Source organism: Lagopus leucura, unplaced genomic scaffold (assembly GCF_019238085.1).
Source record: "Lagopus leucura isolate 7727_CA_CO unplaced genomic scaffold, USGS_WTPT01 Super-Scaffold_100017, whole genome shotgun sequence".
Taxonomy (NCBI): Eukaryota; Metazoa; Chordata; class Aves; order Galliformes; family Phasianidae; genus Lagopus; species Lagopus leucura.
Window position 1 is genome coordinate 12512553 of NW_024962271.1, and position 13287 is coordinate 12525839.

The 13287-nt window shown below is 36.7% G+C and overlaps 1 protein-coding gene across 7 annotated transcripts in view; it reads left to right on the forward strand.

Moving 5' to 3' along the window:
* CHD9 (chromodomain helicase DNA binding protein 9) overlaps positions 1–13287 on the forward strand; it is a 79088-nt gene that overhangs the window by 56016 nt on the left and 9785 nt on the right. For all 7 annotated transcript variants that reach the window (XM_042876902.1, XM_042876901.1, XM_042876904.1 and 4 more), the window contains 16 exons: positions 258–468; positions 1691–1886; positions 2414–2581; positions 3156–3335; positions 4066–4176; positions 4862–5058; positions 5621–5820; positions 6321–6480; positions 7200–7289; positions 8326–8429; positions 8549–8666; positions 9297–9354; positions 9700–9742; positions 9901–10120; positions 10216–10418; positions 10672–11580. In XM_042876902.1, coding sequence (XP_042732836.1) covers positions 258–468; positions 1691–1886; positions 2414–2581; positions 3156–3335; positions 4066–4176; positions 4862–5058; positions 5621–5820; positions 6321–6480; positions 7200–7289; positions 8326–8429; positions 8549–8666; positions 9297–9354; positions 9700–9742; positions 9901–10120; positions 10216–10418; positions 10672–11580 — 3168 coding nt within the window. The remainder of the gene's footprint in view (positions 1–257; positions 469–1690; positions 1887–2413; positions 2582–3155; positions 3336–4065; positions 4177–4861; positions 5059–5620; positions 5821–6320; positions 6481–7199; positions 7290–8325; positions 8430–8548; positions 8667–9296; positions 9355–9699; positions 9743–9900; positions 10121–10215; positions 10419–10671; positions 11581–13287) is intronic.

The following is a 13287-nucleotide window of genomic DNA, read 5'->3' on the forward strand; positions in this document are numbered from 1 at the left end:
AGATACTCAGTTTTAGATGGTTCTTTTTTACAGTGTTGTTCTACTTAGGAGTGTAAGACTTCAAAAAGCATAGAAATAGATGCTCTTAATAGACATCAGGTCCATCCAGACCTATTATGTCTCCAGCAGTGGCTAACCAGAGTTATATAAAGTATATAGAGGCATTGTTGTGGGTTTTTTGGTAGCTTATTCTTATATGTATGTGAACAGATTTCTGTAGCTTATGCCTGTAGGTACTAAGAGGTACTCTTTGATAGGTGCTGAAGAGAAAATCCTTGGAGAATTTAAAGAAACTTACAGCCCAACTGCTCCAGACTTCCATCTACAAGCAATGATCCAGTCTGCTGGTAAACTGGTTCTTATTGATAAACTTCTTCCAAAAATGAAAGCAGGAGGCCACAAGGTCCTTATCTTCTCTCAAATGGTGCGCTGCCTTGATATTTTGGAGGATTACCTCATACATAAAAGGTAATACTGTGCATACTGTGTAGTTTATTGATCTCAGTATTTTTGGATGTTATGGGAAACAGCATACCAAAAGCAGTATTTCTGTGTTAACTGCAGGTAATCTGTGATTCTGTGGTTTGGTTTCATAAGGCTATTTACTTGAACTGAGCTAACATTTGGTATTTTGTATTTTATATTTGTGTTTAATATACTACTCTTAACTTTATAGTAATATTTAACAATCCAGCATGAAATGATTCCTTTTTCTTTTCTAATATAACTACATCTGGACTAGTATATCATATCTAGAAGTACAACCTTCTGAAATCCACAGAAACTGAAACTTGCTTTATGCTACTGTTTGATTAGAAATGTTAGCGGGTAAGACTTCGTATTTAGCGGAATTAATGACTGTAGGAGATGGCTGCCTGCCACGTAGCCTGTGGTCCTGTAGATTATCTGCTGTCCCATTTTATGCCTGATTAGAAGAAAAATGGTTGTGAAGCTTTTTGACTAGTTGATACGTGTTCAGCCTCCATTTACAATTTGTGGAAGGTACTTACTCCGTTTTTTAAGCAAGACAGGGGCGTTTTATTTGATATCTGAAGTTTTCTTGGAGTCTTCCTAATTATTAAAGGTAAGAGAAGTGGTATTTTTACCTTGGGCTTCTAATTTTGCCACTTTTAGTTGAGGAAGTCATAAATTCATTGATGCCTTGATAAAAGGCAGCGAGAGGTACTGTGAAGTTCTTTTTGTTCTATTTCTCCTGCTCTTGACAAAATCCATGTGTGGTTTGTTGAATGACAGCTCACCAAGTACTTCTTTGTAAAGGTTATTCGGTTACCCCTATCAAGATCAGACAATGTGGTATATAATACAAAAGTACACTGCCTGCTTCTGTACCACAGGCAATGATTCAGAAATAGCACATGAAAAACTTCTAAATATATGTGTTGGCCTCCAGTTTGTAGTGCAAACTAAATGCCATGGTAATACATGTCTAAAGGTATGTGTTGTCAGATAATTGCTCTGATGAACAAAGAACTTTTCTTAAATATTTGATGTTAGAGCTTCCTGATGTGTGTTAGTAGTACAAATAGGCAAGCTCCATTCTGACTTCTGATAATAAAAGTTAGCTCATGACTTTTGTTCACTGTAAAAATAAATATGCAGGCAGGAGATCTGTTCTACTCTTTAAATTACACAAATTTTTGCAATTTTCCATTTGTATGACAATTTCCAGATACTTATATGAACGAATTGATGGACGAGTACGAGGCAACCTCAGGCAAGCTGCAATTGACCGGTTCAGCAAACCAGATTCCGATCGCTTTGTGTTCCTTCTGTGCACCAGAGCTGGTGGTTTGGGGATTAATTTGACTGCAGCAGATACATGCATAATTTTTGATTCAGACTGGAACCCTCAAAATGATCTGCAGGTAAATGCATTGAACATTGACCTGCGGAGTCAAACTTGGTTGTTATGAATTTGATCTCTTGGAGTATTCAGTCTTTATTTTGAACCTGCATCATTTTTAAACACTGAAGTGTTCTTAAGGCATGTGTTTAATGTTTACTGACGAGTGCTTTCTGCCTACACAGATGAAACCCAGATGACTTCATCTGGTCCTGACTTTCTCTTTTAAACTGACTACTCTTTTACATGTGCAGCACAACAGTATCTGAGTTCATAAAGATTTTGATGACATGAAAACCAAGACAGCACTAGATTTGGATTCTGCATATACTGAGTAATATAGAAATTAATTATGGTGTATGGTAAAGCAGCAAATCAAGTTTAGGAGTTTAAGTAAATGGTCACTTGATTTCTTTCTAAGCTTGTACTGTTATTTTTAAGATTATGCTCGAACATGATAAACTTCTTGAATCTTATGCTGTTCTTAAATAGTGTTTTTTATTCTTAAATAGTCTAATTTCTTACTGCTCTTTACCTTTCCTTCAAAAGGCTCAAGCCCGTTGTCACAGGATTGGTCAGAACAAAGCAGTGAAGGTCTACAGACTGATAACTCGTAACTCATATGAAAGAGAGATGTTTGACAGAGCAAGTCTGAAATTGGGACTGGATAAGGCTGTCTTACAGAGTATGAGTGGAAGAGAAAACAGTGTTGGTGGTGTATGTAGACTTACTTTCTAAAAAAATTTTTTTTTAAATTTTTGTAGTCACGTGGGGCCTACTGTAAATCATAGAAGTTGGCATTTTTCTACTGCCTGCCTCTCTGCCATCCTTTTTAATATGACTAAAAATAGTTGATATGACTTATAAGTGTGGTAGCGGTTATTCTGGAAAGTCTTTCCCTATTTCTTACCTCTTAAGTTATGAGGTAAATAATGACTAAGTTAACACAATGGGAAAAGTTTCCGTTTGTATCCCTTTGTCTTCCTGCATTAATATGTGGATCTCCAATAAGATGAGAGTTGCATCTGGTATTAAAGTATAGGTTTGAAACCTTCTGTTCATCACAGTATTGAGTATAGCTACAACCAGAGACAGGTGCATGTAAAAATAAGTACATAGCAAAGTATTTCAGCTGTTAACTAGACTTCTCTCTTAATGATTAATAATTTAGATATTTAATTTAGAATATAAAAGCTGTAGCTAGGTTGCAGAAGCACTGCAATGAAGAAGAAATAAATATCACTTTGGGGGGATTTTCCTAGGCTTTTCAACACGTGTTTTATTTATGCAGATCCAACAACTCTCTAAAAAAGAAATAGAAGACTTGCTTCGAAGAGGTGCGTATGGTGCCATTATGGATGAAGAAGATGAGGGCTCCAAATTCTGTGAGGAAGACATCGACCAAATTTTGCAGCGGCGTACCAAAACTATCACAATTGAATCAGAAGGAAGGGGCTCCACATTTGCCAAGGTATGGAAGCAGCAAGTTGGTCTTTGACAATATAGTTCTGTACGTGTTAGGAAAAAGAAAAGGGCAGACAGAAAACAATTTTAAAAATGTGTGTAATTCATACATAAAAATGTGTTATTTAGGATCTCTTGTATCTTGCTAATCATGGATTAAGTAAAAACCTAAAGAACCAATTAGGGGAATGTGATCATCTCTATCTTTTCATCACAAGAGTTGGAAAAAAGAATCTTCTCTTTTTTCCTAAAAGCAGGGTGTTAGTTTTTTTAAGACCTTCTGAAACGTGGCGTATTCCATGCTCTCATGCTTTGATTGTTGGTAGTTTAAATAATCATTTGAAATTTCCCTCAAGCGAGTAATTTTGCATGAGATTAAATCCTCAAATGCTGATAAGCCTCTTCAAAAGATTCTACTTTTTTCCATTCGAGTAATTTAAATTCAAACTTAGAAGCAGAATAATCTTGCTGCTTAATGTTCTTCTCTCCCGGTAGTACCAAAAAGTTCATTAAATTTTTCTCATTCATTATAGGTCAGAATTGAAAAAATTAAGGGGGAGGAGAACTTTTGAGTTACTTCGCACTGTTAAGTAACTTCTAAAAGCTTAACAGCAACTCAGGAGGTTTTGTAGGAATAAAGTTACACAGTCTTCTCAGCACTGGGGCATTCAAACCCTACAGACTTCTCATGTATGCTCATGTATGCTGCTAGTAAGATTTAGTTTAATGTTTTGCAGGCTAGCTTTGTTGCATCTGGAAACAGGACTGATATTTCTCTAGATGATCCCAACTTCTGGCAGAAATGGGCCAAAAAAGCAGAAATAGATATAGATGCTATCAGTGGCCGAGTAAGTACTGTCATATTGCAGTTTTTTTCAAGTATGTCCTTGCTGTTTAATTCTTAGTTAGCAATGCAGAATGTTTGGTGTGTGTCTTTTTTTAATACTTCGATGTGAATTTGTTTCTGTGGTGGTTAGTTTCTGCATAGGAAATCAACCACCAATAACTTCAGTAATTTCCTAGCTCCCTGTTGTCCCAAAAGAGTTTGGGCATTTCTGATATATTTTATATATATTTATTTTTTAAAGTTCTGAAAACAATTAGAAGATGTAATTATTCTGATTATTTTCTTTTCTGACTGTGAAGCCCGTTCTGGAATCTGGAAAATAGCTCAGTAAAAGGCATAATGTCTTTGTTGTGACTAATGCTTGAAGACATTGCCATGCAGTCAGTTCCATAAAGGTTTTGTTGACCTTTTTTACTGATAGAGGGTAACATGTAGTGTAAGTATTCAGCTCAGAGGAGGTATTGAGTATGGTTTGTAAGCAGCATGCTGGCATCATGGTACTAAACTTTTTATTGTTGTTATCTTAAATACCACAAAATATTATATGTGCTATACACAGATATCTTCAATGATGTGCAAAAGACCTATTTGTAACTTTAGAGACTGTTCATTTTTAAAGTAAATTCACCTACTTAAGCAAAACTTACCAACTGTTTCTCTAATGAGATTTGCTTGAAATTTTACAGAACAGCCTGGTTATTGATACCCCACGAATTAGAAAACAAACAAGGCCCTTCAGTGCTACGAAAGACGAACTGGCTGAATTGTCTGAAGTGGAGAGCGAGGGGGAGGATAAGCCCAAACTCCGCAGGCCTTGTGACCGTTCCAACGGATATGGAAGAACGGAGTGCTTTCGGGTGGAGAAAAACCTACTGGTCTATGGGTATGGCATATAGCATTCTTTGTTCTGGGAAACAATGATCATTTTAGAAGGTGCTTATATTTATGGAGTGACACGCTGGCATGGATCTTGACTGGTTAATAAATGTGTGTGCATATTCACTTTGTATGTAGCCTCCTTACTATCTGATGTGATCCTGAGCATTTTAAGATTTACGATGTTTGCAAAAGTTCTAAGTCTTGTATTTCAATGAAGTTTGAATAGGAACTGAAAATCTAACCAGTCATTTCTAGCATACTTAAGTCATGTGTTAGTTTTGTATATAAACTCTTAGGTCTTCTCTCACCCGCCCCCTCGGAAAGATAAATGACTGTGGTAAATGAACCTAAAACTATATTTTTTCTTCTAAGCAGACAAATTTTGTTTAGAGCAATTTCAAACAGTTTGTTGGGGACACTTCTTTCATATTTCCACTCAGTAAGTTAAACAGAAGAAAAAAGTGGAATTCCTCTAGGATTTTTTGCTTTCCTTTTCAAAAAATAAGCCTGCAGGCTTCTGTAGTGTATGAATTTTAAGTGCTACTGTGTGTTTTTCTTTGGAATAGGTGGGGTCGATGGAGAGAGATTTTATCACATGGTCGCTTCAAGAGACAGCTAAATGAACAGGATGTGGAGATAATTTGCCGAGCTCTCTTAGCCTATTGTCTTGTTCACTACAGAGGGGATGAGAAAATAAAAAGTTTTATATGGGATCTGATTACTCCAACAGAAGATGGGCAAACACGAGAGTTGCAGAATCATCTTGGTAAGGTATTTTTTGCAGTTAAATAGCTTCACATACACTTCCCTCTGAATACTGCTGTAATCAAAGCTAAAAATGCTGCCTGAAAGTGTGCTGCTTGAAATGTACAGAACTTACTCCAGATACCTACATCAATTGATGGAAAAAGAAGTTTCACTTCTGCTTTGCTTTGGTTTTAATGGCAAATCAAAGTGCCAAATGGGTTGGTATACTGTGTGTAAGCTTTCTTTTCATTTCAATTTATAAGAACCTGCTCTTTGTCATTGTAGTTGACAACAGATTATTTCCCCCACTCCTTGTTTGTCTTGAGTTTCTGAAATGTATTTGAGAGATGCTCTCAGACACGAAACAAAGAGAAAATGCCTCCTATTGAGAAGCTGTGAGGATAGTGTATTCTCTGTGTTGCAGGTCACAGTATTGCAGTGGGATTTAGTAACAGTAACTGTCACAGGAGCTCTGTGCCTACCTATTGCTGTTACTGTATCATGTTTTAAATTATACAGGCCTGTCAGCACCTGTGCCTAGAGGAAGAAAAGGAAAAAAAGTGAAGACCCAGGCTAGCACTTTTGATATACACAAAGCAGAATGGCTTCGAAAGTACAATCCAGAACATCTGTTGCAAGATGAAGGATACAAAAAGCACATAAAACACCACTGCAACAAGTAAGCAGCAGTTGAAGTGTGAATGGTTTTTTTTGTTCTTTATGTACAGATTTTTTCTTCTTGTCATTGTCTTCAACTTTAAGATGCTCCTTGTTTTGCTATGAAGAAACAAATTTTTATGGTGTTCATTAGATTAGGTGTTCGTGTTTAAATAATTCTGTTTTCCTTTACAAAAAAAATATGTATATTTCAATGGCGAGGGGCTAGGCTGCTGAGAATGTGAGCTGGCTTGCTTGACTAGTAACAATGAATGAGCTTATTTTAGATAAAGGAATACTCTATAAGAAAACTTGTCATACTCTGCTTGCAGACTTCATAGCTGTAGTCAAGAACTGAGATAAAACAAGGAGAAGCCACATTAATTAAATTCCTAAGTGAGGAGGAATGAAAAGGAATATAAAAGATGTTTATTGTCAGCTCAGTGAAATACTTCTAAGGGAATCTTCTGAATAGGAAAAGGGAAATATTGTTTTTGTTCTTAACAGTATTTTATGAAGCAAGTGAGGGGTATTCTGCTCGATGAAAGGTTCTTTGTTTTGTTTTGTTTTTTGTAACGAAACACCAGCAATAAAGAAGTGCAAGGTGGAGGAACTGGAGCTTGTCTCCTCTCCTAACTGAAGGAAGTGTTTGAAAGTTTTCTGGTGTTATTTAAAAAAAGACAAAACAGCAAAAAAAACCTTTTAGAGTACTAATACATGTTTCTTTTTTTTTCCCTTTAGGGTCTTGCTTCGAGTAAGAATGCTGTATTACTTAAAACAAGAAGTGATTGGTAATGAATTTCAAAAAGTGTTTGATGGAACTGATGCCAGGTGAGCTATATGGAGGCTTTTTTTGCTTGTTCATTTTAAGAGTAAACTTATGGAATGAAAATGAAGTCTTTCCAGATCTAAATAAGAGTAGTTGTGAGGAAATATTTGTGTATTTAGGCTCTGGGAGAAGTGCTTTCATTTGCTCTGTCCACAAAACACTTTGTATCTACTCAATGTGGAGAAGTCTTGACTACTATGAAATGGGAAACCTATCAATGTATAGTACTATTAAAATAAAATAGGCTGAAAAAGTAAGTGAAAGATGAAATTATATACCTTACGTGCTAACTGGTGGGTTTTTGCTTGCATCTTTCTGCACACTTCTGGTTAAGTGCTGCATATTTCGTTGTTATTTTTTACTTAACTGTGGAAGTACTTCTGCCTGGGAATTCTTGCACTCAAAATTTCAAGAATTTGTGGTGGATATAAAGTTTTAATTTGATTCAGAAAGCTGTTATAAGTATTCACAAAGAAGTCTGTCTCATCCCATTGAACACAGAAGCAGATAATTTTTGGCTTTAAGTTTTATAAACTCAAACTGCCAACCCAAAGTTGCCAGAATACTCAGAGAAAAATTATGATATGTTGTTTCTGTTTCAATACTCTTTCTCTCTTACTGGTCTCTGTCAAATATAAATTACCAAACTATGTGTCTTGTGTTACTGTTTTTATTGATTACAGAAGTGAAGAAATGCATTCCTCAGTTTCTTTAGGTTACCAAAACAATTTTTAAAGCTGAGCTACACAGTATAGCAATATTGTATGTACCTCATAGCAGCATGGCCTTACATTTGTTAACTCTTAGTTGCTTTTAAATACCAAAGTGAAATCAAAAATTTAACTTTTCAATCCTGAGAATCTTTACAGTCTTCAAAACCTTTGAATTAGTTTGTTGGACGTGGAATGTGTTATGTGTATTTGAAGAAGGTAGTTTGAAAACCCTGTATAGCATACAAATTCCAAAGAAGAAAAAGAAAGAAATGTGTTGCTCCCTCTGAATTTTACTGATGTTGGTGCTGTTGGTGAATCTCCATAGTGAAATTGATGTTTGGGTCCCTGAGCCAGATCACTCTGAAGTTCCTGCTGAGTGGTGGGATGCAGAGGCAGACAAATCCCTTCTAATTGGAGTTTTTAAACATGGTCAGTAACACGAATGACTGCATGTGTACTCCCCTCCTCCCCCCAATACAAATGGCTGTTATCTTTTTTTTTTATAGTTCACTTTAAAAATTGAATTTTTGCCTTTTTTTCATTTATAGGTTATGAAAAATACAACACGATCAGAGCAGACCCGGCACTGTGCTTCTTGGAAAGGGTTGGCAAGCCAGATGATAAAGCAGTTGCTGCTGAGCAGAGAGCAAATGATTATATTGATGGGTAGGGGTACTTCAAACTGGGCATGAATGCTTTGAGTCCGTAACATAACAGAGACTGAATTTGTGTGTCATCATTTTCTTCTTAGCTGGCTTTATACTAGTTTGGTGTCATTGTTCTGAAGAATACTACATTGAGCAGACTTAAGAAAACCATAACTGAACTATTTAAATCGGGAATTTCACAGTTAAGGAAAAATATAGCAACCAGGTGTTGAAAGGACTGTGCTTTGTGCTGCTGAAACAGAAATATCCATTAGGTTGTGAAGTTCAAAAGCTTTCAGAGGCAGAGTATTACAGATCTATTTCAGGTTGATCGGCTTGGTGTAGTATTTTTGTGCTGTTAACCAGTGACCCCAGTAGATCCATTTGAGTACTACTGATAAGTGCAGAAAGGGAGACCTTCCTTTGTTCCTTGCTTAATCAGTGATACTAGCAACTGTACTCATAAGGAATAACTTATGAGAGAGGAAGCAGGTTTCAAGTCAAAGTTCTGTGGAATGTTTTCCTTGTTTCAAATAAAAGATTTAACACAGTGTGTGTAACTAAATTTAAATGAGTTTTGTTTGTGACTGAAAGAGCGTAAGCTTTTCAAAATATTAAAATAGTTTCTTTTCTCTTGAAATTTTAACAGGGACGTCGAAGATCCAGAGTATAAACCAGCACCAGCAATGTTTAAAGATGACATAGAGGTATAGTAGGCATCTATTAATAGCTCCTTTTAACACATTAGAATGTAACATTTCCACCTTTTTTTGAGCAAATCAGTACGTTTTTCTATATTTGTCTGAATTCACAAGCCTTACTTCCTGTTTCTCTATATTTGGGCATGGAGAACAGGAGAAAATTCTTGTAGGATTGTGTTGTGTGCCTTGTTAGCCATTTAACCAAAATGCTGTTAACTGCATTTTGGTGCTGTTAAGAACAATACTGTTGTTCTTTGTCATATTTGTTAGAATGAACCTTTTGTGGACAATTATCGAAATCCCTGGGGATGTATATGTTTTTTACTTTATTTTGCTTTTGTTTTTCTACAGGATGATGTTTCATCCCCAGGTGATCTAGTAATAGCAGATGGAGGTAAATAGACACAACTTGAAATATCTACACTTAATTTTTAATTGCTTTTTAATTCCCTTGGCTTTTAGCTAAAGTGTATTTAGATTGCCTACTGTAGAACCATAGGCAACAGCAACAATTAATTTTTTTCTTTCTCCTGCCACTCTGTTTTACTATAGATGGGCAAATGATGGAAGGTGACAAAATCTATTGGCCAACTCAGTCTGCCTTAACAACACGTCTTCGCCGCTTGATAACAGCTTATCAAAGAACAAGCAAAAATAGGCAGGCCCAGCAGATCCAGCCAGCATTCCCAGTACAAACTAGTATGATGCAGCCTCCGTATGAAGAAGTTACTCTAAATCCAAAGATGGCTGCCAAAATAGAAAGACAGCAAAGGTATATGCGTTACACAGTTAGAAGAAATAATAGCTGCTAACTGAATGATATGGTGAAGAAAATTACAGTATTTACTTTTTTCCTTGCTGGTAAAGGTGGACAAGAAGGGAAGAAGCTGACTTCTACAGAGTTGTGTCCACATTTGGAGTGGTATTTGATCCTGAACGGGGACGGTTTGATTGGACCAAATTCAGAGCTATGGCTAGGCTGCATAAGAAAACTGATGAGAGCTTAGAGAAATACCTGTATGCATTTATGTCAATGTGCAGGAGAGTCTGTCGTCTCCCCTCAAAAGAAGGTGGGTGTGTGCTTTTGTATCTTTAGTTTTCTCTTCAATTTCTGTTGCTAGTGTTTACCTTGAAATCACATGTTCCAGAATAAAAATGGAGGAAAAGAAAATAAGGAAAGATCTTAAGTGAACTGTAAAACTGAAAGCTTACAAAGAGCAGTATATCAAGTTACTTAAGCCATGTACTTGTGGTGTTGATTTGTGGTTGTATTTGTTTGGTTTTTTTTGGCCAGATTCTCATCTTTGTTTTGCTTTATTATAGAACTGGTAGACCCAAGCATTTTTATCCAGCCAATTACAGAGGAGCGTGCCTCTCGGACTTTGTATCGCATTGAGCTTCTAAGGAAGGTGCGAGAACAGGCTCTTAGACATCCACAGTTGTTTGAACGACTAAAGCTATGTCAGCCAAACCCAGACTTACCTGTCTGGTGGGAATGTGGGACTCATGACAGGGATTTACTTATTGGAGCTGCTAAACATGGGGTTAGCAGGACAGATTATCATATTCTTCGTGATCCTGAGCTCTCATTTATGTCTGCGCAGAGGAACTATAGTCAGAACAAAGTGGCACTGTCAAGGACTTCTACTCCACTCTTACATCAGTATCAGATGGCATTATCTGCTTCTCCTCTTACACCTCAGTCAAGATTGCCAGATGCTAAAGTGAATACTCCTGAGGACATGAAAGTTAAAACTGAAAATCTGAAAGAGGATGCTCAGTCATCTGAAGAGGAATCTATGTCTACAGAGGAGACGCAGACAGTAATGAAATCTGAGCCTCTGAGTCCAAAAAATGGTGCACCAGTACAAAATACAGAACACAAACCTAGCGTGAAGATTGAAACAGACAGGCGCATGGTTGCAGCAAGGACAGAGCCTCTAACTCCAAACCCAGCTTCCAAAAAACAGAGAGTCAGCAAAAGAGGATCAGACTCTAGCTCTGACTCAGACTCTGACTCAGATAGATCATCCTGTTCTTCCAGGTCATCTTCTTCATCCTCTTCATCTTCCTCATCTTGTTCACACTCTCGATCAGGCTCTAGTTCTTCGTCATCTTCATCTTGTTCTTCAGCATCTTCATCTTCATCATCTTCATCCTCATCGTCGTCGTCGTCATCATCGTCATCGTCTGAAGAGAGTGATAGTGATGAAGAGGAGGCACAAAAACGTGGTATGTGTAGTCTTATTTCTGAAGTACGATTTTCAAACTGAACAGATTGACTTGTTATGGAAAAGGTCCAAAAAAAGGACTTTAAATCCTGTGGAAGTAAATGTAAACTTTTGATTATTCAAGTGAGCTAAAGAATTTCAGATCAGTATTTTATTTCTTATTCGGTGCCTTGGATTGAGGTAGTTCAGCTTTGTTGGCCAGTTAACTACGCCAGCATACAGTGCATGTGGCTCACGTATGGGAGGAGAGTTGAATGGCCAGTGTTTTCTGGAAGTGTATTTTGTGTATGTTCCCTGCTACTGTTTCTCTTTCTTGCTTAATGCAGAGATTCTTTCGGTTTCCCTGTTGTTGTTTTTTCACTCTTGCTTGCCTGTCTCTGTAGCTCCCTCATTGTGTTTCTAGGAAATCTGCAATAATTCTGTACAAGTTGAAGAGTGATGTAAGCTATATTTTCTTGTAAGCTGGATGTGGCCAAGCAGTGTACTTATGCTGAAAATCTACAATTCAACACATTACTTCTAGAGATGCTACAAGCTGTACTCTTGCCATGTTCAAAATTAGAATGTGAAAAGCTTTCTCTACCCCGTGATAACAAAGGGTAATAGGAAAGTAAAGAGAACAGAGTTAGCTGCCTGTAGCAGTGGAAGGTTGTATTCAGAGGGAACAGTTGTATGAAATTTAAAAACAGTGAGAGAAAAGGAAGGAGTAAATGACATAGCTATTTCTAAATGGTGAATACTAAAACATGTGCTGCAAGTCAAAATATTAGTCTCACTTTCTGCCAACTCAGTCTGTTTAAGCAAGCAATCATGCAATCTTCAGATTGCAAAATCTTGTAAATCAGCCTTCCTTTTATTTTGGTTATTTTATTGCAAATTGGAATTGAAGAGATTGGAAAATGTGGGAAAACTTTTCTCAGTTTCATCTGAACTTGTTTTAAGCCAGGTTTTGTGGCATATCTATGATGGTCACGGAACCTTTGGCTTATTTTCTATATTAGAAACATACTTTAAGAGAGTTTAAAAAAACAAACAAACATGATTTGATACATTGCCATTCCAAAGGACAAATTTGAGTTCTGTAGACTTGTCCCTCAACACTCCTGCTCTTTTTGCAGACTTAGTATTTACCTTTTCTGGAAGCATCCTCATTCAGTTCAGCTGTTTTCCCATGTCAAGTGAAGCTTGCATTGTCTGGATGGAGGAAGAAGAAAAATAATTATGAGAATTTAAATGAAGTCTATGGACATACTGGAAAGTTACTAAGGGAAAAAAATGTCTGTGATTAAAGTGATTCAATTCTGCAGAGGCAGTTTTCAGGATGTGTAAAGTAGAGCATCTAGTGTTACATCCAGTAACAGAAATGAGGGCACTTTTATAACTAGTATCCCAACAGATTTGGCACATTCTTGTCGTAGACATCTTTCTGTTCAATCTGATTCTCGCTTGCAATTGAAATACAGTACAGTAAGTAAGGACTGCCTTTCAACTTATTCTGTAGTGTGCCCATTTTCATTTTTATGTTCTCAAAAAGTTAACAGAAATATGTAGGAAATGCATATGCTTGGAAAAGTATCAGCAGTCCTCAACTCACCAGTTGTTGAGTATAATTATGTTTGGTCTTTCTCTGAACCTTGTTTTACGTGTTGTTCACCTGAGCTTCTTACTATGAGTGTTTTTTTTAACTTCCAATATGAAGTTATACTGG